Source organism: Perca fluviatilis, chromosome 11 (genome assembly GCF_010015445.1).
Source record: "Perca fluviatilis chromosome 11, GENO_Pfluv_1.0, whole genome shotgun sequence".
Lineage (NCBI taxonomy): Eukaryota > Metazoa > Chordata > Actinopteri > Perciformes > Percidae > Perca > Perca fluviatilis.
The window spans coordinates 34,590,007-34,612,512 of NC_053122.1; the positions used below are offsets into that span (position 1 = coordinate 34,590,007).

Genomic DNA, 22,506 nt, shown 5'->3' on the forward strand with positions numbered 1-22,506 from the left:
AAAAAGAAAAAGAGAGATTGAATTAAAACTTAGGTAGAAGAGACCAAATGGGAGTAAAAAAAGAGAAGGAGCAAGAGAGAATGTCCAGCAAGAGCAAGAATGCAAGAGAGCAAAGGACAGAGAGAGGGAGAGAAAGGGAGCGACACATCCAGAGAAACTGAGAGAGAGAGAGAGAGAGAGAGAGAGAGAGAGAGAGAGAGAGAGAGGGGAACGGAATGTGCTGACGCTGTGTTTCTTGTCTGAACTCCCCAAATTAATAATCAGCAGTGGTTTAGCCGAGCCGTGCCAGGAACAGGAGTCTACTGCCAAGCCCCGGCCAGGCCAGGCCCTCCCTGCTCCCAGCGTTACCCCCACTCCTCACCCATACCTCCTCCCCTCATACCCCAGCTCACAGCCCTGCTTTGGGGCCGAATAGGAGGCACTGCCTGCCTGTCCGGGCCAGGCCGGGTCTGGCCTGGCACACTGCCACAGGGCTTTTGCTTGTTCAGGAGTTTTGATTAAATCCTTTATTGTGTTCCACTCACGCAAAGAGCTAAGGCGAAACACCGAGCAGGACGGAGCGGAGGGGAGGAGAGAAAGCGAGAGGGGAGAGAAGAAAAGGGAAAAAAGGAGAGGGAGGGGAGGGAGGGAAATGGGATCTCTCTTTTTTCCCTCTTGCTTTCTCCTTTTCTCTTTCTCTCGGAGTGAAAAGATGTTTGATTTGGTCTATGGGGAGTTGTAAAGTAGATAAAGTTTTTGCTCGCCATCAGCAGTCTGTTTTTTTCTCTCTTTTTTTGGCCTTTTTTATTTACGCTCCTCTGAATAAAGCCTCTTTTCATTCTTTTGTACGTTTACTAAATTGTTCTGGTTTTCTTATCATATATCGCATCAGCTAGACTACCAGACTACAAACTACCACAGTAAGATGCATCACAAGCTTCAAGTGTTTTAGGTTCTTTCTTTTTTTTTGAATACTTTCTGAACAAATGCAATACAGAGGACTAACTGCTGCTGTGCTTTTTTGCAAAACAGGTGTGCTTCATGCGAAATCCACCTCATCATATTTTATTGTGTTCCTCCCAGATTTTATATATGCTCACAACATTATACAAGCTCTATATCCAACTGCTCCTAGTTAACTGTGCCCTTGTCAGGGCTGCAGCACCCCCATGGTCTTTCAGAGGCTTTGTGCCAGAAGTGTAACAGTGATTTGTGTTGTTGTTTCAGCTGTTTCTGTGCCGGACCTGAGCGAGCAGTTCACACCGCCAGAGACGGCTCCTCCAGCCCTTGTCAGCCTGATCCAAGCCATAGAGAAGAGAGGTATATCCATGTCAATCGGCCAACGTTTTTGTCTGTCTCGCCTCTCCGTCTTTTTGTCTCCGTGCAACTGTCTCCCTCCCGCCATCTGCCTCTTGCTCTCATGCCAGCCTTTGCACAAGTGTAGACATATACATGTGGATCCAGTCATGCAGTCACACAGATAGGTAGAAGTACACAAGCATTCACACACACTCACAGTAACTCTCAGTCGGTCAGTGACTTCATATAGATTTCCTACACTGAAGTTGAATGTGGTTTAAGTCAGAACAGTTCTCATTGGCCTCACTGAGAGTCCTGCGCAGTGGGTTTGATTCACACTATGGTATTAACAAATAGCGCTCAGTGGGACTCCATTCACAGTTTTGAGTCTTTTTTCTGTCATTCCTGTTTTTAGTCTATCTGTCTCACACACACACACACAAACACACACCTAGAAAAGAACAAACATGCATTGACTCTGCTCTTGTAAATATTGCTTGTGCATAAGCATTTCAAGGACCAATTCTCCCCCAACTGATTAATCACCTTCTCTCTGTTGTTGGATGTGAGACTGGAATGAAAACAACACAGCTGAAAGTTTGTGCGGAGTATTTCCAAAACAAATATCTATCCATGTGCTTTGTCACGTACAAGTTGTTGCTTATAAAATGACATTGTCCAGCCGGTATTAAAATGTCCGTTTTGAGTGTCTCGTACCATGGGCTTCCATGTCTTTTACATTGCAGTAGATTATAAAGTCCAAGTCAGGCAGCCGTAGAGTCATCCCCTACATTAGAGTGAGCTTCTGGCTGCAGTGAGGGCTCGGCTCGCATGTGCATTTCATTTTATGGATATTTGTACTATTAAGTACTATTGCTACCTTTAATTCCCCTTTTCTAATTTGCTCCACTTAACTGTGTTCTGTTGTATGTACTTGACAAAACATTTTGTTAGCTCAGTTGTGCGAAAATGTATTTCAACTGTTTGTTTTTTTGTCTTTCTCAGGTTTGGACTGCAAGATATTGTACAGGCCAACTGCTTCCTCAGGTTCAGACAGCCCTGTGTACAGCCTGAGCTCTGGTGAGTAAGTCTGAGTCAGAAATATACACTTAATACTATTTAAATTACTATTTGTTATTGTATTGTTTAAACTGCCAAATTATTTATTTCACTATCATCTTTAAAAATCCAGTATTGGTTGAGCTACACATTAGATACTAAATGGACTTGCAGAAAGTTTCATGGATATTTATGCAATGTTTTCTAAGCATGCACACTGTTTTTCAGCTATGCTCTCCGTGTATTATAAGGTTACTAAACATATTTTAACTCAATGAAAGTGGCCATCTACTGTCGGCCATGTTCATCTCACTTTCCTCCTATAAATTGGGAGAGAATACAACCCACAACAGAATGGAGCGTTCAGATTCAGGTTTCTTTCTGGTTGATTGAGTTTGGTGTAGAGGTGTTCCTGTCTAAGAATTTACATAGTCAAATCTGATTGGTCAAGGGTTGCCTATAGTCGACACATTTTTTTTGCTCATTGATATATATATATTCTCATTTGCGACTGAGAAGAGAGAGAGAGAGAGAGAGAGAGAGAGAGAAAGCTGCAAGCAGCAAACAGCTGTTTCTATGTGCCTCCCCCTGCTGATTTAAACAGAGAAGTGTTCACAAATTCAAAAAAATATTGAGTGCTTATATTTAGCGAATTTATTCGAAACTAGGCTTTTTATTATGATTTATTGGGAGAAACCAAGCAATTCTATGTAAAATAATTTTTTCATAACCACATTTTCCCGTTACTGCGATGATTCGACTGTGAAAATGTGTGTGAAAGTGAAAGCGTGTAAAAATAAGTTAAAAAGCTAAATAACTTTTTATTTCTTTGGGCTCCAGAAAGTGAGATGTGTCAGAGAGATGTGGGGTACCTGTCGGAGTGTGTCCTGAACTACCTGAGAGACCTCCCGTCCCCCATCATCCCTGCCTGTATCTACGCTCACCTTCAAACTGCTCTCACGCTGCAGCAGCAGGTCCTACAGCAGTCAGCAGGTGGGTCTCATCTCATGAGGAAATGCTTTAAGTTGACACTTTATTGACTAAACACCCATCTTTCTAATTAGGAAAGGGTGTCATCTTCTATGTATCTCTGTATGGTAAGGGTTTGATAATGGGACATTAACTGATGTTTTAGCTGATACAAATCATTTTTTACATGAACTTTTGCTACTTTCCAAGGGGATTGCAGTTTATGCTGGTTCAGATGACCTCAAAATTGCTTGATATAAATAGGCAGTTCATCAGAGGGAACATTTTGCCATTTCGTTCTTCTTCCTTCTCTTTCTTTTTTTTTTTTGTTGAATAATTAATTGTCAAAGTTACATTATTGTCGCAGGGCATTGCAGTTAAAAGATGGAGCTGTTCTGAAAATAGTCAGCTGCCATAAAGTATTGAATCTGTATTGTTGGAAAATCACACACACCAGTGAGGAACTGCTTCTAAGACTCCCAACTACATTACCATATGACCATAACATAACTTTTGCTTTTGCAAAAAACTCAAACCGACTGCAAGTTTATGTTCATACATTTCAACCGTGAACTGAAACCAGTGGCGCCTGGAAAATATGCCTTTATCAATCTAAAAACCCATGGTATGCTCTGGAAAATAGTCTACAGTAATGCTAAGCAATTTGCAGTTAATGGGCTTAAACATGCAAAGCCACCAGTATATTCTTTAAAAGAACAACTGAAGTTATATTGTCTTACATCTTTATTGGTTTTTGACTGCTTTAGATCTAGTATTGTGAAAATAACACTTAATTCTAGAAGTCGACCTGTACTTGAAACAGGCGCAATAATCTCATGCTCTTGGTATTTTTTTTGCTTGTTTTAAGAAAATATTTTTGGACTCATTTATATGATTTATAAAGATTCAGATTTTATGCATGGTAGACAAAAATTAGATTTTGTGCGGTGTAATAGAATAGCATGAGCCCAAAAAATGAGCGATGTGCTTGTGTCGTTAGAAAGGCACCGTTCATTGCTTCCCTTACTGTAATTTAAGTAAAAGAATTGCACAAGACCCAAACTGAGCCTTACATGCAGCTGATCGAGGTCAGTTGCATGTCAGTGTTGATAGAATAGAGCCAAACATTGGTAGAAGATGAGCTCACTGAGGCATGCTAGCAATTCTTCAGCTGATTCTCCTCTGCACAAGGGACTCTATGATTTGAATTCAGCTATATACTAGACCTAAGACTTGATGGAGATAAAAGTGGGAGTCAGCATGTCTCAAATGCAGGCTAAACAATATGTACAATATTCTTTGTTAAATATCTTGACTCTCCTGAGATTCTCCTTATGTGATAAAACCTGATAGAATTGCGACAATAGTTTTATGTATAGATCATCTTCATGGTTATTTGAATACTTTTTTCCAGACGGTGCAGCTGCTGGAAGCCATGACAGAGAGGTAAGCCTGGTCCTGGAGAACTCCACCTCCGTCCCTCTCCATCACCGTCTCACCCTGCAGTACCTCCTCACACACCTGGCCAAAGTCAACCAGGCGCAGGCCAGCCATGGCCTGGACACACACACACTGGGAAAGATCTTTGGACCGCTGTTGATACGGACAGGCCCCTCCACCCCTTGGTTAGTTTTGGTTGATTGATATCTTCTACTGTACAGAAAAAAAAACTGTACAGTAGGGAAAAAAAACCTGAATTTGTCACTTCTGTGAAACATTAGGCTACTAAACTAAAAATGCAAATATCGAGTCTGAATTGATCCAATTTGTCAGATTGGGAGTCTCAGCTATGTATTTTTAAACTTGCTATTGATTGATTGATTAATTGATTGATTGATTTTCAGGTTGTCAGTGGATGAGGAGTTCCCTGCCCTTGTGGTGGAGAGGCTGCTGATAGAGAGAACTACAGAGCAGGACCTCACTCCTCCAGGTATGTTATTCTTTAGTAAGGCTACGTAGAACTATGTTTATGTTATAATTCAGCACAAAGAAATGTTTATTTATGTGCAGTAAAATGATGATTATATTAGCTTTAATACAATATAAGGTATTTCTGTCATATTTTTAAGGGTGAGGCAATTTGCAACCGTGGTACAATTAGCAGTGCATGCTATTCATACCCTGGTGCAATTAGAAGTGCTATTCGTACCCCGCCGGTGCACACAGCAATGTGTTCTATTAATACCCCGTCTGGTAAAAATATCAATGTATGCTATTTGCACCCCTGTGCATTTACAGTAACCTTGACATATATTTGCACACAGTTATCCATACTACTCATGTATTACACCTTTTTGGAATATTATCGCCCTGACATTCTTACCCTAACCATAACCAATCCCACTCCTCTTGCATAAACCTAACCAACCCAACCAGACCAGGCATATTCGTGAGTCTTTCCCTACCATCCTGCAAAAAAAAATTACACCTTTTTGGAATATTATCGCCCTGACATTCTTACCCTAACCATAACCAATCCCACTCCTCTTGCATAAACCTAACCAACCCAACCAGACCAGGCATATTCGTGAGTCTTTCCCTACCATCCTGCAAAAAAAAATGTGCGTTCGCGGGCCCTGACTTGCGCAATTGCATGCAAATTATCTAATCCAAAATGAAAAAAAACAAGATCACCTCAACAAGGAATCAAACTCCAAACTCACAGACCAAAGCTCAGTATACTAGCCACTCGACTAGCAGTTCTGACAGAATGTTGTACAACTGTTTACCACTTGGTGTCTTCAAGCCTCGGTTGCTAGGTAACCATACTGTATACAAAAAATAGGTACTAACTAACAAACTAACGGTTGTATGCTTTCACTGAAGACAGAAAGCGCAACTGTAGTATCCATTTTCCGCTAGAAATTCAATTGTTATAAACTTTAGAGACAAAACTCTCCTAATATGCCAGTTTCTGGCATATTAGATGGATACTACAGTCATGGAAGATGAACGTCCACCATGATTTCGGTGCACGTGAGCAACGTGTTTTTGTTGTTACGTCACAGGGTGTGAATAGCTCAGCTGTGTGGCCGAGGCTATTCGTACCGGGGGTGCAAATAGACACTCCGTATTTTTAAAAGGTTTCTTACAGACAACTCTATACGTGTAGGTACATTTTTAGCAGATGTGTTAAGTGACTGTTGGAATCCATTCCATTAGTATAACATGCTTTTCATGTTGATCTTTGTGCGTCTATGTGTGTGTCTGTTTTCCAGTTCTTCCAGCAAAGCCAGTCAGGTCGAAAATGGCACCATCAGCCATGACAGATACAAGCAGCCTGCTGAATGATGCTGAGTGGTACTGGGGAGAAATCTCCAGGTAAATTACCAAAATAGATTACTCTTACTTTTGTTCAGCGGTATTACTAAGTTTGAATATACACAAAACAGCTTCCAGAAATCAATGTTCCTTATTTCACCTATTTATGATCGTGGAAATTATGTTATTATTTAGCTGTTAGGGTGCAGCTAATCAGGATTAGTGTTCTTGAATTATATACTGCATGTCATGGTATTTGCAGAGAGGAGGTGAATGAGAAGCTGCGAGACACTCCAGATGGCACCTTCCTGGTCCGAGATGCCTCTAGTAAACTGGAGGGCGAGTACACTCTCACCCTCAGGTACAGAAACACTACTGTCAACCACATCAGTTAGAACCGCATTTGAATAATTACTATTGAAAAAAAAAAAAAAGTGGCATTCAATAAGAAAAAATAGACCTTTGCTGGAAGTTAACATTCAATCAACATGTGCAGCCATATGTCCTATTTTTTTCTTTCATTTCTCATTTGGCTTCTGTCTCCCCCTGCAGGAAAGGGGGGAACAACAAGCTTATAAAGGTTTACCACCGAGACGGGAGGTATGGCTTCTCTGAGCCTCTTACCTTCTTGTCTGTAGTGGAGCTCATCAATCACTACCGCCATGAGTCCCTGGCCCAATACAACGCCAAACTGGACACCAGGCTTCTGTACCCTGTCTCTAAATACCAACAGGTTGGTGACTTTGTATCAACAAATTCAACTACGGGCAAAATCCCTCTGCAAGCTTCCTTTTGATTTAAAAATCCTCGATCTCATTTTTTTTATGAATAACAATAAACAGGGCCTCCTTGAATTGTGTTTCATTGTTTCGATTGTCAAAGCGCTGATTTTGCTCTCATCTGCATTTTGCACGGCTCAGTTAGTGAAGGAGAACAGTATAGAGGAGGTGGGAGAGCAGCTGAAGGTCTATCACGAGCAGTACCAGGAGAAGAGCCGCGAGTACGACTCTCTGTATGAGGAATACACACGCACCTCACAGGTATGAGTTCAACACACACACACATACACAACAGTATGAGAAATCATACTTTGTCTCCTGTTTGTATTTTTCATATACTGCACAGAATATAATCATTTACATGTCTTGAAAATCGATACAGTATATCCAGACAACAAAACAATAGTTATTCTACTTTAGAAATCTGGTTATAGCCATAATAGAAAATTCAAATGTAAATGAGAATATAGTTAATTTGAGTTACATAACAATGCAACAGTTTTTTTATGAGATTATATTCAAAACCCATTAGGTAAAAAGATCATTACATTATGAATGTGTGCAGAATTCCAGTAGAACTAACTAAGACAAATATATAGATAAGTGCTGTGTGTATGCAATGTGAAAGAAACTTATCTTATTAGAGTAAGACAGCATACTAATAATATAATAATAATAATAATAATAACTTTATTTGTATAGCACCTTTAAAAAAAACAGCTTACAAAGTGCTTTAACAGAAGAAACAAAAGCATAAACAAAATATAAATATACACTGCACATCAATACACATAACCATACATACGCAAAAAGAGATTGGGCAGCTCTAAAGGACAGGAAGGAGAAAAGGAAAGTAGATCGAAGATAAGTGGAAATAGCAAGTTATAGGAGGACAGTAAATAAGTGGCGATGAACAGATAAAAAAGGCAAAAGGATAAAAAGATAAAAAGACATCACACAGAGCATCACATAAAAGCAAGTCTATTAAAATGTGTTTTTAGAAGTGACCTAAAAGAAGTTACTGATTCAGCATGCATGCATCCGCCTCTGTGTTAACTTTTATATTACACTAGTAACAGTAGAGTGTCTCAACCAGAGTTTTAACATAAGCAGGTAGAAGACCAGATATGTGTGATAGCAGCAGCTAAGGAATAAATGACTAATACAATAAATCATCAAATGGAAAGTCACAGTCTCTGTTTCTCTGTTACTATTTCCCACAGGAGCTGCAGATGAAACGCACAGCCATTGAGGCCTTCAATGAGACCATCAAGATCTTTGAGGAGCAGTGTGAGACTCAGGAGCGCTACAGCAGGGAGTCTTTGGAGCGATTCCAACGCGAGGGCAACGAAAAAGAGATTCAAAAGTAAATTCATCTTAATGTGCATGGGGTTCTTGATAATCCGTGTGTGATGCAACGGATGAATAGAACTTGTTTTACTTAACCAAAAAGTTGAACCAAGGTGCTAATTTGGAATAGTATTTTGTCACAATTTCTTATTTAGCATTTGCACAACACATTCATAGCCAATCTCTCAAATCAGGATCCAGAGCAACTCGGAGCGTTTGAAGTCTCGTGTAAAGGAGATCCACGACAGCAAGCGTAAGTTAGAGACGGACCTGAGACAGCAGGTCTCCGATAACAGAGAGATCGACAAGAAGATGAACAGCCTCAAGCCGGATCTCATGCAGCTCCGCAAAATCAGAGACCAGTACCTAATGTAAGAATTAATTAAATATTTACTCTGTGTCTGAAGTACAAAAACATGTTGCAAATATAGGCACCCCAACACATTCACATACAAATGTAAACACTCGCCTATTAACTTCATATGTTGCGAATGATTGGTAAACTGTCAGCATTAAATCTGTGGTGTTCTGGCTTTGCAGATGGCTGACACAGAAGGGGACAAGGCAGAAGAAGATTAATGAATGGTTGGGCATAAAGAATGATGCTGATGAGTAAGTCTTTGAGATGAAGTAACAGCTCAGCAACTTGTGCTGTGATGACTGGGTGCTGCAGTATCTCCACCTGTAATTTAGGGAGTGGCTGGAGCTCAGTGTTTTAGTCATTATATGACCTGCGATTGAGTATCTGCTACTTTATTTCTGTGTCTCCAGTTCCTACTCACTGGAGGAGGATGAGGGTTCACCCCACCATGACGAGTGTACCTGGTATGTGGGTGACATCAAACGCACCCAGGCTGAGGAAATGCTGAGAGGCAAATGTGACGGGACCTTCCTCATCCGCGAGAGCCAATCACAGAAGGGCTCCTACGCCTGTTCTGTAGTGTACGTTTTGTTATTATTTTAAAAAATTTTTGTATGATAATCTGTTTATTTATCCACTTAAATAACTGACCAAATGTAGAAATTGTTAGTTTAATAGCATGATATTTCCTAACAATCCAAACTAGGGCTGTCCACCTTAACGCAAATTTGTTACACGCCACTAATTTTTTTGACGCATTAACGCAGGTTCTGTTATAATTGATCATGAAGCCCCTAGACATTATGACTGGAGAATTTGAAATATGTCGGATTTCAATAGATTTTCCCAGTCATTGTTTTGTCGTGTTAATTGGTTTCCAATAAAAAAATACACACACATTTGCATGAGAGAGTATTAAATACTTGACAAATATACCTTTTTAAACCCTAATCCAAACATTCATTTTCACTGTAATCTTCTAGCTATGAGAGGTCCACTGCATAGTTTCTCACCACCCTGAGACACTAACACCTCAACACAAAGTGTTGTGTTTGAGATTGGGTTATAACCAGTTGGCAAGCGAGCAGAAAAGTCAAAATGACACAATTACAATTATTAATAGACCTTTTTCACGTCAGACATTTTGACTCGGCATAGCAGGCAAAGCCAAATTGCATCAACGAGGGTTCCATCAAGTGTCCCAGTAAGCCAGGCCTGTGAGCAAGCATGCACAATACTAGGACCCTGGAACTAGATCAGCTAAATGCAATGCATTCATTTTTAATGTTATCAGATTTCCTCCAAGAAAAGCCAAAATGCCTACTATGAAAAAGTAATGTATAAATTGGCAACATTTTACCTAGGCCAAGGTGGAGCAACTGTAACAATGATCTCTGTCTTTCTTTCCAGTGTGGAGGGGGACACCAAGCACTGCGTCATCTACAAGACGGCCACAGGTTATGGGTTCGCTGAGCCCTACAATCTGTACTCATCCCTCAAAGACCTGGTGCTCCACTACAAAAACGTCTCCTTGGTCCAACACAATGACCAGCTAAATGTAAATCTGGCCTACCCAGTCCTAGCCCGTTCTCAGAACCAGAACCAGCACCCCAGATGAATTATCCATCATCAGTGTACACGCCAACCAGGGTGGCGAAACTGAATTTTCACTCATATGCATTGAAAAAAAAATTATCCTTTGAACAATGCTTGTTCTTGTTTAAGTGGCGAAGAGAAATAGACTCAACAGCCATGATTTTAAATTCATACATGTTGGTGCTAATTTCCTGCACCAACCCCTGTCCAGCAAAGAACACTCCTTGCTTCCAGCATGGCTTCAAAGTAAACACACTACTACCGGTACTGAAGCACTGTACAGCTAGCCTGGCTAACGCGGTGAGTTTTAACTTGAGGAGAGTGTTGCATTAGCCAGCCCTGACTGTACAGTGTCAGTTATGAAAGAAAAAAAACTGTGAGAAATTCACAAGAAAATTAAAGCACACAAAATGTGGTTTTGAAGATCGTGGAGAAGAGGAAAGAAACCAGATGGAGGGATGATGGGAAGATTTACAGGAGGCACTTTTGTTTTTTTTGCCTGAACACGTGATAACTGTCCATAGACAAAGGCCCGATCTGTCATCCCCAGACTGCCTGCAAACCCTCCGTAGACAAAAGCCTGAGCTGTCATCCACTGAAAGGACTGGCTTGGCTGAACCAGGCTGCTCGCTTCACACCTAAAGGCGGCTGAAAAACCGTGGACCACAGGGTGTAGTCACTGAAGCCGCGAGGGGTGTGGGAGGGAAAGAAATTGCTGGGGTTGATGTTTTTATGGTTTTTTGAAAAGATTGATTCAGTTTAAAGCTTGCTTAAGTGCCATAGTAATAGCTTTGAATGACCACAAGCCTGTGTCACTAGAGGGGGGACGCGTCGAGGTTGAAAGAAGGAAGGAGAGAATGAATGGCTGTCGACATAGACAAAGCTTTAAAAAAAATAATACACACATATAGGTATATTTTTTATGAAATGATCTTTATTTCCAACTGCTTTGGCTTGTTGCTTTTCTCTCTCTCTCTCTCTCTCTCTCTCTCTCTCTCTCTCTCTCTCTCAGTGGGCCTCCTTTTGAATTGACGAGGTACAACATACAGTAAATACTGTACTGCAGGATAAAAATGCATGGTACATATTTGGTATATTGTGAATATGGAATTTTAATCACAATACACTAGATGGAGAGGTACATTGATAAATGCAGTTCCACGTGATTCAGGTTTCCTTCTAAATGGAAATTGTGGAAAGACTCCAAGCATCAAACGTCTCTCTTTTTCAAACATCTTCCTTCTTTTTTTCACCCTATTTGATACTGTAGCATCTGTAGCCATTGACTTAGGGCATAACTGTTAGTGCTCCTCTCATGTGTCTTGTTTCTATATGCTAAAGACACTTGCAGAGCATCAATCTATGTGATTATTGTGACTTTGATACTGTATTTGCCTTGTCTCTAGTTAGATTAGACTGTTTTAGCGGTACAATGTCTTTGCAGATGTTTATTGTTTTTTTTTTAATGCAGATTTACTTGCGGTACTTCCTTCCCCCTTTTCACGCTTAACTGTTCATTTCATCCCAAGCTTGACTCAGAGCTGTAGAACATTTGATGTACAAAAAAAAAGAAAGCAGTAATATAACTCATGTACAGTATATTTCAGACACATGCAGTCAGTGTATGTGACTACACAGTTTCATCACTGTGTTTCTTTATGTTTTCAGAATATTTGCTATGCTCTTAGATTCTGTTTAAGGAAGCACAGTACCCAGCTAATGTGAGCCAAATGAAGGATGTCTTTTCATGTAGCAAGAAAGAGAGAGAGAAAAAAAAAAGAACCAGGCCGTTTGCCATTTAGCATGGGCTCTGTGGTCTGAGAGATTATCTAGTGCAGTATGCATGGAGTCCTTCATTTGGATTGTTGTTTTTCTTGTTTCACTTGGCAACAGTGGTTGATAATTGTACTTTTTGTACTGCAAATACAGTATGATGTGTGGTAGTACTATGCACAACAGAGTCATATGTGGATAATACGTTTTTAGATTTACAGACCGTGTTCTGAGATCAGTCCCCTCCCTCTGTTCTGTGCTGTGGCAGTGAATTTCTCCCATTTCCCTCATGTCCATTTGGCTTGAGGTAAAGATTGTACCATCGTTCTACGTCACCTTCAAAGCACAGTCTATTTGCGTAGAGGCAGGGTTATTCAGTAACGGTTGCGTGGTCGATAAAAATGAAAGGTGTCGCGCGATGCCGCTTTTAAATTTGATTTACATAGTTGATTTCTTGAGAGAATGAATGAATATTAAAAAAAAAATAACAAAATTTTCTAACATGTCTCATGACTCAGACTGCCAAACAGAGAAAAAAAAATATTTTTGTAGAAAGGCATAGAAGAGTCACACGTTGTTGGCAACAGAAAGTTTTAGAATAAAAAGAAAAAAAAAGCACTGTTTTTAAAGGTTGCACATTTGGCATTTTGGATTTGTTTTAATTTTTGTTGGAGAGGGATAGAAATTAAAGTGAGATATTCACCTACTCTTCTGGTCACGTAAGTCAATGATGTACGTTTCATCCGAAGACCTACGCTTCCAACAAACACGATGCTTTTTCCGCATAGTATCATTTCTGTTTTTGAAATGTTGATTCACAATTTTCAGGTAGCGACATTTTTCCACACGGACCAGTCGCATTTCCAAATGATACCCAACTCGGCCTGAAAAGTTTGAATCAAGACGTCATTTTGATTTCAGTCAGGATGAATCAACCGGTAACGGCGGTGCTTCTGATTAGAGGGCTAGAAACACACGTGAGCGAGAAAGATTAGAAGTGCCTTTAGTCGCTGTGATGAGCTCGTATTCTCCTCGCTGTCGTCGGAGCGTCGCTCTACAAGATGGTGCCACCACCACCATTTGCTGTGCCCCGTGGTTCACACATTTGCCATTTATCAAAGACTAAATGGTATCTGGCAAGTGTGCGTGTGTGTTTGTGTGTGTGTGTGTGTGTGTGTGTGTGTGTGTGTGTGTGTGTGTGTGTGTGTGTGTGTGTGTGTTGTGTCAGCTTGAGCAAATCTGAGCACATTCTAGATTTTAGTTGTGCCTCTTTGTTGTTACATCTATAGTTGTTGCATATTCCTTATGTCTATGGTGGGGGCTGTGCAGTAGCTTGGTGCTCTCTCTCACTGTGCACCAAAGCTAGATTTCTTTGGTGTGTTACTGTTTTTTTTTTGTTTTTTTTTTTATTTGTCTGGTATATTTTTTGAGAAATCTCAGATAAGATAGAAATGTGAACTGTACACATCCGTGGCCCAGCCCAGTTGTCTGAAGCTCATTTGATAAGCTCTCAAGTTAATGCATGCAGCATTTCTCAGTGTTTTATATTAAGAGTCAGTTCCTTTGCGAACAGGCAATCTGGTTGAGTCATCCGCCACTGCTGACGCATCCATTATCCAGTTTGTTGGACCAACACTTTTGTGACTGCACTTTTTTTCTTTTTTTTCTCTGTTCCACACACTCGTGTGTCAACGCCCAACAACCATAAACTCGCAGACAGTGGTGAAGCTCAGTTGTCAATAGTGATTTTAGTTGATAGTTTTAGGGCTTTCCTGACAGTTTTCTTTATGATATACAGTGTACAGTATATGCCTTTGGTATTTTGGCGCTCAACAGCTGCTGTCATGTACAGTAATTCTGATGCTTTTTGGCTGATTGCAATGTTTTCATTATAGAGCTAGTTTTACTATATGGACTGTATAAACTGTAATACTTTTCAAATCAATTTTAAGGAGAGCTGCTGGCTCATTATGCAATTAGTGTCCACACAGGAAAATTGTCCAACTTAACAAGACCAATAGCATTGTTTTTTTTCCTAAAGGGTCAGTTCACCCAAATCCGACACTTAACTACTAGTGCTATCTAAACATGCAGATTTTGAGATATCACTCTTTTTTAATTTTCCTTGGAACTACTTTCTACTGAAGAAATAGTCCCTAAGAAAACTGTTCACAGTGAAGTCTTTGGATTATCCAGAGTAACCAAAACATTGTTTCTGGAAAGACATATTGCTGTTGATTATTTTTTTTATTGAAAGTGAACTTAAACGCATGGCTAGATACTGCTAGGTGTACCAGGTGTCTGGGAAAACCATGCTAATGGGTTGCAGTTTATCCCAAAACAGGCGAGCTTGTTTCAAAGAGGTTCATGAACCGGCTGGTTCTTCTTCCATGTAAGCGATTCGATCAATGTATTTGAGTTGCTTAAAGGAAAATAGAAATGTAGAGCTGAATAGCTTCCGGCGTCACTTGTTAAGATGGCCATTTTTGCAGTGCAGGGAAAACACTTTGATCCGCCATATTTGCCATGTTAAGCACAGCTGTTCAACAGTTAGAAGCAATGCAACTTTAGTAGCAATGAAACCTGGTCGGGCATTGAAACGGGCAGAAGACGACGACTTTATTGCGCATTGACTTGGAGTTGAGACTTTTAGCCCACTGTTGGTAGAAGTTGCTCTGAAACGCAAGGCTTTCATCCTGCTCATCCAGTAGATATGCATTTATGTCGGCGCTTCTTGTAGAAACACTTTTCTATATGACAAATGATCATTCAAGGAACTCAATATTTTTTCATCGGCTTTGGTACACTGTAAATGACGCTAATTGAAAATGGCCTCACACACAAAGCACATCTTTCACTGACTACAAAGAAACATATATTTGGTGTCTATTACGGTTTGAAGAACGAGAGACATGCTAAGAGAATAAATATTTTGAAATATATATACTCAGATATCTATATTTTTGAATGATGTCATTCTGATTTGGATTGCGCTCGAAACCAATCAGAAAGAGGCTTCGGCGTGACCGTGATCTTTCGACTTCTGCGGCTGCTTCGTAATGAGCGGTTATAAAAACGCAAGCATTTTTACTCTCAGCTGCAGTGAGCTTCATCGTGATCAGCAACCGACTTCACAGTTTAACGACATCCAGTACGCGTAATCTATTAAGCATGATTATCAGGTGGCGTCGAGAGGAAGAAGCGAGCTCACGTACACGTACAGTAGGCCTACAGTAGGCCTATGTAGCTACAGAGCCGAGTCTGTATGTTAAACGCAGTCTTGGCTGCTTTGCATTTGATTCAATATTTAGAGAGGATTTTTGTTTTCTTGAACAAGAGTTATTGTCATTTGGAAGATTCCGGATTTCTTTTTTTTTTTTTTGTGAGTAGACGGGGAGTGTTAAAAGTTCCACCACAACACTTCCAGTAGGATGCAGCCAGCCACAGAGACCCACCACAGATCGGACCCCGATGCTGTAACAAATTGTGAACCATCTTTACCACTGTACGGTCCTTTGGTAGATCCTGTGGTCGCATCCGTATTAAAAGTCCAACCTGTTGACCTGACAGAGTAACAAGGTACATGATTGAACAGTTCGAGATCACTCCTTTACGCAGATCTTTATACATGGAAAGTGTTCTTTTATGGTGCCTGAGTATATATATATATTTTTTTTGTATTTGGCTTTAAAAAAAAAAAAGCCGATAGATTTGTCTGTCCAAGTGTTGTTGTTTTTTTTTTGGTTTGTTCATATCTGTTAATGATAACCTTACAGAGCCTATAAAGAAAAAAATAAGCTAGCTTGAATTTTTTTTTTTTTCCTCCGTACAGAAAAAAAAAGAAAAAGAAAATACAAATGTTTACAATATGTAATTAACCAAATAGTAAATATGCGTTTGAGAATCAATCTGTCTGTCCCTCAAAGTGGCTGTGATAGATTGATTTACATTTCTTTATTTCCTCTGTCGTTTTTAAACTTGAAAATGTTATGACCGTTTTTTGTTGTTGTTTCGGTTCGTTACTCTTTTTTTTTTTTTTCTCTGACTTATGAGAACAGTGCTCCCTCAACTTCAGAATAATAACTCAACAAGATTCGTGTTTTCATAATACGTAGTTCTTCATCAGTCTTTGTCATTCTTTTACCTGCTGACTACTTCACCTCACACTGAGCCTTGTATATGCAGGACTGAATCCTAACTTGAGACGCTGTCGCCATCTTTTGCTGTTTATAATGTAATGTAATAATGTACGGGACGGTAGATTTCAGCATGGCTCTGCCGGGTGTTTCTCTGGTAAGGACTCAGTTAAAAGAATCTATATGGGGTGATATACCCACATGTTGTGAATAGCAGTTAAAAAAAAAAAAAAACCGCCACTTGGTGAACTTGCTTGAGTACAGTTTTAGTACATGAACAGAGTTGGAAATTCAGGAATTACTATCAAGAGCTATCATGTTCTTGATTTTGCACTACAAAACAAATGATACTCAAATGAAAAATGGTTAACTAATTTCTAAGACCAAAATGTACCCACTGTAGTCTCAGCTTGTGTGATTTCCATATCAAATATGACGTTGACAGCTGCACTTTCATTTCCCCTTTTTCTGCCTGTGTTCAGTCTTCTCACACCATCACTGCATCAGTTTGACCTGAAAGCGTGCCATTCGTTGGATTATTCTGATGTGAATGTTGTAGTGCTTTTCTCTGGTGTACAGTAGTTCATATTCAAGACCCAACTCTGAACGTTGGAGACCAGATTGGCAGTGATCCACCTGGCAATGGCCCGGGCAACATTACAGAGCAGTCAACAATTTCAAACATACATATCCACATTTTTTACACTCACAACAAGGCAACGTCTTGTCTGCTTTGCTTTACCGTGTTGCCCGACAAGTTGCCTAATGCATCACTGCCTCAGAAGCAGCAGATACACGGTTCTCAGTGCATGGCTATCAACAATTTGTTCTATTCTTTCTTTGAAAGACAATGAATGGAAATGAACGGGGCAGTCAAATAAAGCTACTCTACACCAAAGTGCAATTGAACTCAGAGGGAGCACTGTTGTTTCAGCCAGTAGAGGCCTATTGGTTGACGTGTGCCCAACCCCTATGCACGAAATGGTTCTTCTTCTCTTCTATTGTGTTATCCTCCCTCTGTTGGTCTGTCTTAATTCAGATGCAACATTTTCTTTCTTTCTCTCTCGTGTACAGCTTGCTTCAGAGTTGTGATTGTCCTCAGACAGGTACTCTTTCATCTGTACGGTTCTTTCTTTAGGCTGATGCAATGATTTTAAAAGACAATAAAAGATATATAAAATGACCTTCGCTGCTCGTCAGATTTTGTGTTCTTTTTGTTCTTTGCTTCATAAAGATGAGCCAATCCTCAACTTATTACACTTCCAAATACTGTACTCATATATTCACGTCCTAGTTATACTCTGGCAGACTTTGCTGGACTTAAAGGTGATGACATCGCTCATTTGTAGCCCTTGTCATTTACAGTGCCGTTCTCAAAATGCCAAGACGATTTGTTCAGTTTGGTTTGGTTCGCCCAAATTAAAGGCACCATGTGGAGTGTTTGACCACTTGTAGTGCTCCATTTTGTTTGTATTATGCACCCACACAATGACTTGTGTGCACGCTCTGCTAACAAAAATGGCCAAACAGCAATGCACCTACAAAGGCAGTGAAGAAGACAGCAAGCCAACACAGATTTAAAAAAAAAAAAAAACATGCAGGATTTGACATTTTTAAAAGTGATCTTGCAAATGTTGTATGAGGAATGGACTGCATTCAAAACGTTTGCCTGGCTTCAAGGAGACACACAATGCATTTTGGTGAGAAACGCTACAAGAAACCTTCACACAACATCTTTACCACGGTGAAGATAGTTTAATATTTGACATTCGTCGGTTTTCGCGGATGTTACCTTCAATAGCTCCGTGTCAATACTTCGATTTCCCCCAGTTTCTGGGTATGTTGTAGAGGACGTTTCACACTTATTTTTAACTCAAAATCACCAAAAATATCGACACAGTTTAGAGCGCAAAAAACTGAATGTCTGTCCAACGCGCCCGTCACAATAGGCATACTTAGGGACCGTCGTAAAATTGCAACTCCACTAATTTTAATCTTCATTAACTTTTTTGTTTTACAACATAGACATCGCAAACCACTTCCATTAAAGAGAGGGAGAGCCATTAAACATTTCACACTTGTGAATTAGTAAAAATAAATAAATGTAAATAAAGATGTAGGCTATAGTTACCAATAAATATGGTAGTTTCAACCATTTTCTAATTAATGAATATATTGACATCAAACCACCTGTAATATGTCTCACACATCTTATCACAACTTTCACAGCTGTTAGTTTGTGAAAAAGTAGTTAGCAAATCCCGTAGCATCCTCATCAGTGACCTATAGTCTATAAATGCATATTTAAAGATTTTCAATTTAATGGCTTGCTCATTTTTGACTATAATAACATCAAACCACCTGTAATATGTCTCTGGCATCCTATCACAAATTTCACAGCTGTTAGTTTGTGAAAAAAGTATAGCATCCTCAATGCATATTTACAGCTTTTCAATTCAATGGCTTGCTCATTTTTTAATATAATCACATCAAACCACCTGTAATATCTTTAAAGTGCCCATATTATGAAAAAAACACTTTTTCTGGGATTTGGGGTGTTCTTTTGTGTCTCTGGTGCTTCCACACACATACAAACTTTGAAAAAAATCCATCCATGCTGTTCTGAGTGAGATACGGTTTCTGAATGTGTCCTGCCTTCAGTCTCCTGGTGAGCTGTTCAAAATCGGCCACGGACTGTGACGTCACAGTCCGAAATGAGCTGGCTAACCACAACCGTTAGCTCGTAGCGTTAGCGCTAGCGTTAGCCGGCTAACGCTAACACTAGCATGCTACGTCGTTCTCAATAGCAAAGCACTGCTACAACACACACAAGTTCACCATAATCTACAAAAGAACTACTTCCATGTGCGCCCTCATTTAGAAGTCTCCCAGCTAATCCTGCCTTGTAACTGACTGAAGTTGGAGAAACAGGATTTCTTTTACTGTCTCTAGAGTTAGCTAGCTGACATGCTCTACATCTGAGCTACTGCGCATGTGCGAGTGCAATCAAAGATAGTACAGAAGAAGAAGATGAAAAGAGGTCTCACTCTGTAGCTAAAACAGAAACCAGGTGAAAAGAGGATATGCAGCAGTGAGAGAGAGCTGTGCAGTACAACAACAATATGGTGTTTTTTGAAAATTAAACCATGTAAACCTATTCTGGAAAAATACTAAAATACGGTTATGAACCTGAAAATGAGCATAATATGGGCGCTTTAAGACATCTTCTCACAACTTTCACAGCTGTTAGTTTGTGGGGAAAAAAACTTTGAAAATACCTTATCAATATCCTTGATCTGTTGGCTATTTAATGCTTATTTAAAGGTTATTATTTCAACACGTTTCTCATTTCACCGAAGAGGCTAACGTGTTGTGCTTTTGGGACAAGACAACCTTGCCAGAGGGCCTCCTTGTGTACTGAGGCAACGCCCCATCAGAATATTAAATTCTGTGTTCAGCAATAAACTGAACAGCGCAGACTGCCACGTCCCAGTGCCGGAATCCCCCACAGGGAAACACAGCCACACTCCACAGCTGCCAGCACCCCAACCACTGTGTCCAATCCAGCCACCAGCCAACGGCAATGCAGCACCCCGCGCATCGATGCCCCAGTCACCAAAACAAGGAAATGAAACCCCCGCCCCTATTCGGCCCCGCCACCACTGTCACCGCACCCCGGCACCCAACCCCATCCCCATCCCCCACACAGTCCGCAGGCATGCCGGGCCATTGCGGCAGGCAACAGCCCCCCCTCCCCCCGCCCCAAGGGATCAAAACCCAGAGCAGCGAGGCCGCAAACACCCACCCTGACTAAGTGATAGATTTATTATTGATTTTTAATAATGAATACTGATGGATTTGATTTTAACAGCTGTGAAAGTTGTGAAAAGATGTCAATACATTCATAAATGAGAAACCTATTAAAATAATAATCTTTTTATAGACAACATGTCAGTTATGCGGATGCTAAGGGTTTTGCTAAAGACCTTCACAAACTTGCGGTTGTGAAAAGTGTAAAAGGATGTCTGAGACATATTACAGGTGGTTTGATGTGATTAGCTTCATTAATGAGCAAGCCATTGAATTGAAAAGCTTTAAATATGAATTTTAGAGACTATAGGTGACTAATGAGGATGCTACGGGATTTACTAAAGACTTTTTCACAAACTAACAGCTGTGAAAGTTGTGATAAGATGTCTGAGACATATTACAGGTGGTTTGATGTGATTATAGTAAAAAATGAGGAAGCCACTGAATTGAAAAGCTTTAAATATGCATTGAGGATGCTATAGGATTTGCTAAAGACTTTTTCACAAACTAACAGCTGTGAAATTTGTGACAGGATGCCAGAGACATATTCCAGGTGGTTTGATGTGTTTATATTCAAAAATGAGGAAGCCATTGAATTGAAAAGCTTTAAATATGCATTGAGGATGCTATAGGTCACTGATGAGGATGCTACGGGATTTGCTAACTACTTTTTCACAAACAGCTGTGAAAGTTGTGATAAGATGTGTGAGACATATTACAGGTGGTTTGATGTCAATATATTCATTAATTAGAAAATGGTTGAAACTACCATATTTATTGGTAACTATAGCCTACATCTTTATTTACATTTATTTATTTTTACTAATTCACAAGTGTGAAATGTTTAATGGCTCTCCCTCTCTTTAATGGAAGTGGTTTGCGATGTCTATGTTGTAAAACAAAAAAGTTAATGAAGATTAAAATTAGTGAAGTTGCAATTTTACGACGGTCCCTAAGTACGCCTATTGTGACGTGCGTTGGACAGACATTCAGTTTTTTGCGCTCTAAACTGTGTCGATAGTTTTGGTGATTTTGAGTTAAAAATAAGTGTGAAACGTCTGTCTAAATAAGCTCTACAACATACCCAGAAACTGGGGGAAATCGAAGTATTAACATCCGCGAAAACCGACGAATGTCAAATATTAAACTATCTTCACCGCGGTACATCTTTAAGAAAAATCCCTTTGTCAATTTGAACTGAACAGTTTCAAAGGAACTTCTTCCCTAGAAAGCAACTCTAAAATAAACACTGTTGATACTGAGGTCTTTAACCAGAGTAACCATGACATTTGTTTTCCAGAAAGATATTGTTACTGACTTCTTCTTTTTATATATATATATATATATATATATATATATATATATATATATAGAGTCCTCCGTGGTTGACTGAGGACTCGCGATCCGAGATCAAACGATCTTCGCCTCTACCTCGCCCAAAAAGCATTCAGAGAGAGAGGATCAGAAACCACGGAGGACTCTACTGACCCAACACTGATCTTAAGACGGAAGCAATTCCATGCAGCAGGGTAAGATCAAACTCTAATTTATATTAAATTCAGAGTAATTTGAATTGGCTGTAGTAAAACTTCCAGAAACAAATAGGCTACTGACGTTGGACACTGAGATAGGATAACCAGTTTGGAGTTGTTTGTATAGATTTTTTTGGGGGGGTATTTTTAAGGTTGTGTAGATACATAATTGTGATCACTCCAGCAGTGTTTTGGCACCATAAAACTGATCCACGCACGGGTGTGACTTTGCTTTATAGATTTTCGGGGAACAAATTTAATTAGATTTTTAAAGGTAAATCTAATAAACAGTTTTTCAGAAACTGTTAGGTTTTTTCGTGCTTGGGTTTTTCCGAAATAAGATAGAAACCTGGCCTTACAGTGACGATTGTAAGTAGGATAGAAGTGCTTCTTCCCAGTAAAATGGGTAACGGATTGGGCAGATCCGGCTCACACATCCCTAGGGGAACTGTGGTGGATGACATGGTGCGAAAATATGGCTCAAAAAAGTTTGGAGTGTCTGCCGTATTGGTTGAACATTTTTGGGTTTTCCTTTAAATTCGGGCAAATTGAAAATATTCAAACAGGAATTAGATTACCAAGAGAAAAAACTAATGAAAACG

General features: G+C 39.8%; 1 protein-coding gene across 3 annotated transcripts in view; it reads left to right on the forward strand.

The window, feature by feature from the left end:
* Window positions 1–17,750, forward strand: part of pik3r2 (phosphoinositide-3-kinase, regulatory subunit 2 (beta)) — a 38,363-nt gene extending 20,613 nt beyond the window's left edge. For all 3 annotated transcript variants that reach the window (XM_039815519.1, XM_039815521.1, XM_039815520.1), the window contains 14 exons: window positions 1,207–1,299; window positions 2,284–2,358; window positions 3,178–3,330; window positions 4,721–4,931; window positions 5,151–5,236; window positions 6,525–6,627; window positions 6,830–6,928; window positions 7,120–7,300; window positions 7,488–7,607; window positions 8,570–8,712; window positions 8,891–9,067; window positions 9,237–9,308; window positions 9,468–9,638; window positions 10,468–17,750. In XM_039815519.1, coding sequence (XP_039671453.1) covers window positions 1,207–1,299; window positions 2,284–2,358; window positions 3,178–3,330; window positions 4,721–4,931; window positions 5,151–5,236; window positions 6,525–6,627; window positions 6,830–6,928; window positions 7,120–7,300; window positions 7,488–7,607; window positions 8,570–8,712; window positions 8,891–9,067; window positions 9,237–9,308; window positions 9,468–9,638; window positions 10,468–10,675 — 1,892 coding nt within the window. In that variant the 3' untranslated portion in view covers window positions 10,676–17,750. The remainder of the gene's footprint in view (window positions 1–1,206; window positions 1,300–2,283; window positions 2,359–3,177; window positions 3,331–4,720; window positions 4,932–5,150; window positions 5,237–6,524; window positions 6,628–6,829; window positions 6,929–7,119; window positions 7,301–7,487; window positions 7,608–8,569; window positions 8,713–8,890; window positions 9,068–9,236; window positions 9,309–9,467; window positions 9,639–10,467) is intronic.
* Window positions 17,751–22,506: the final 4,756 nt, after the last annotated feature.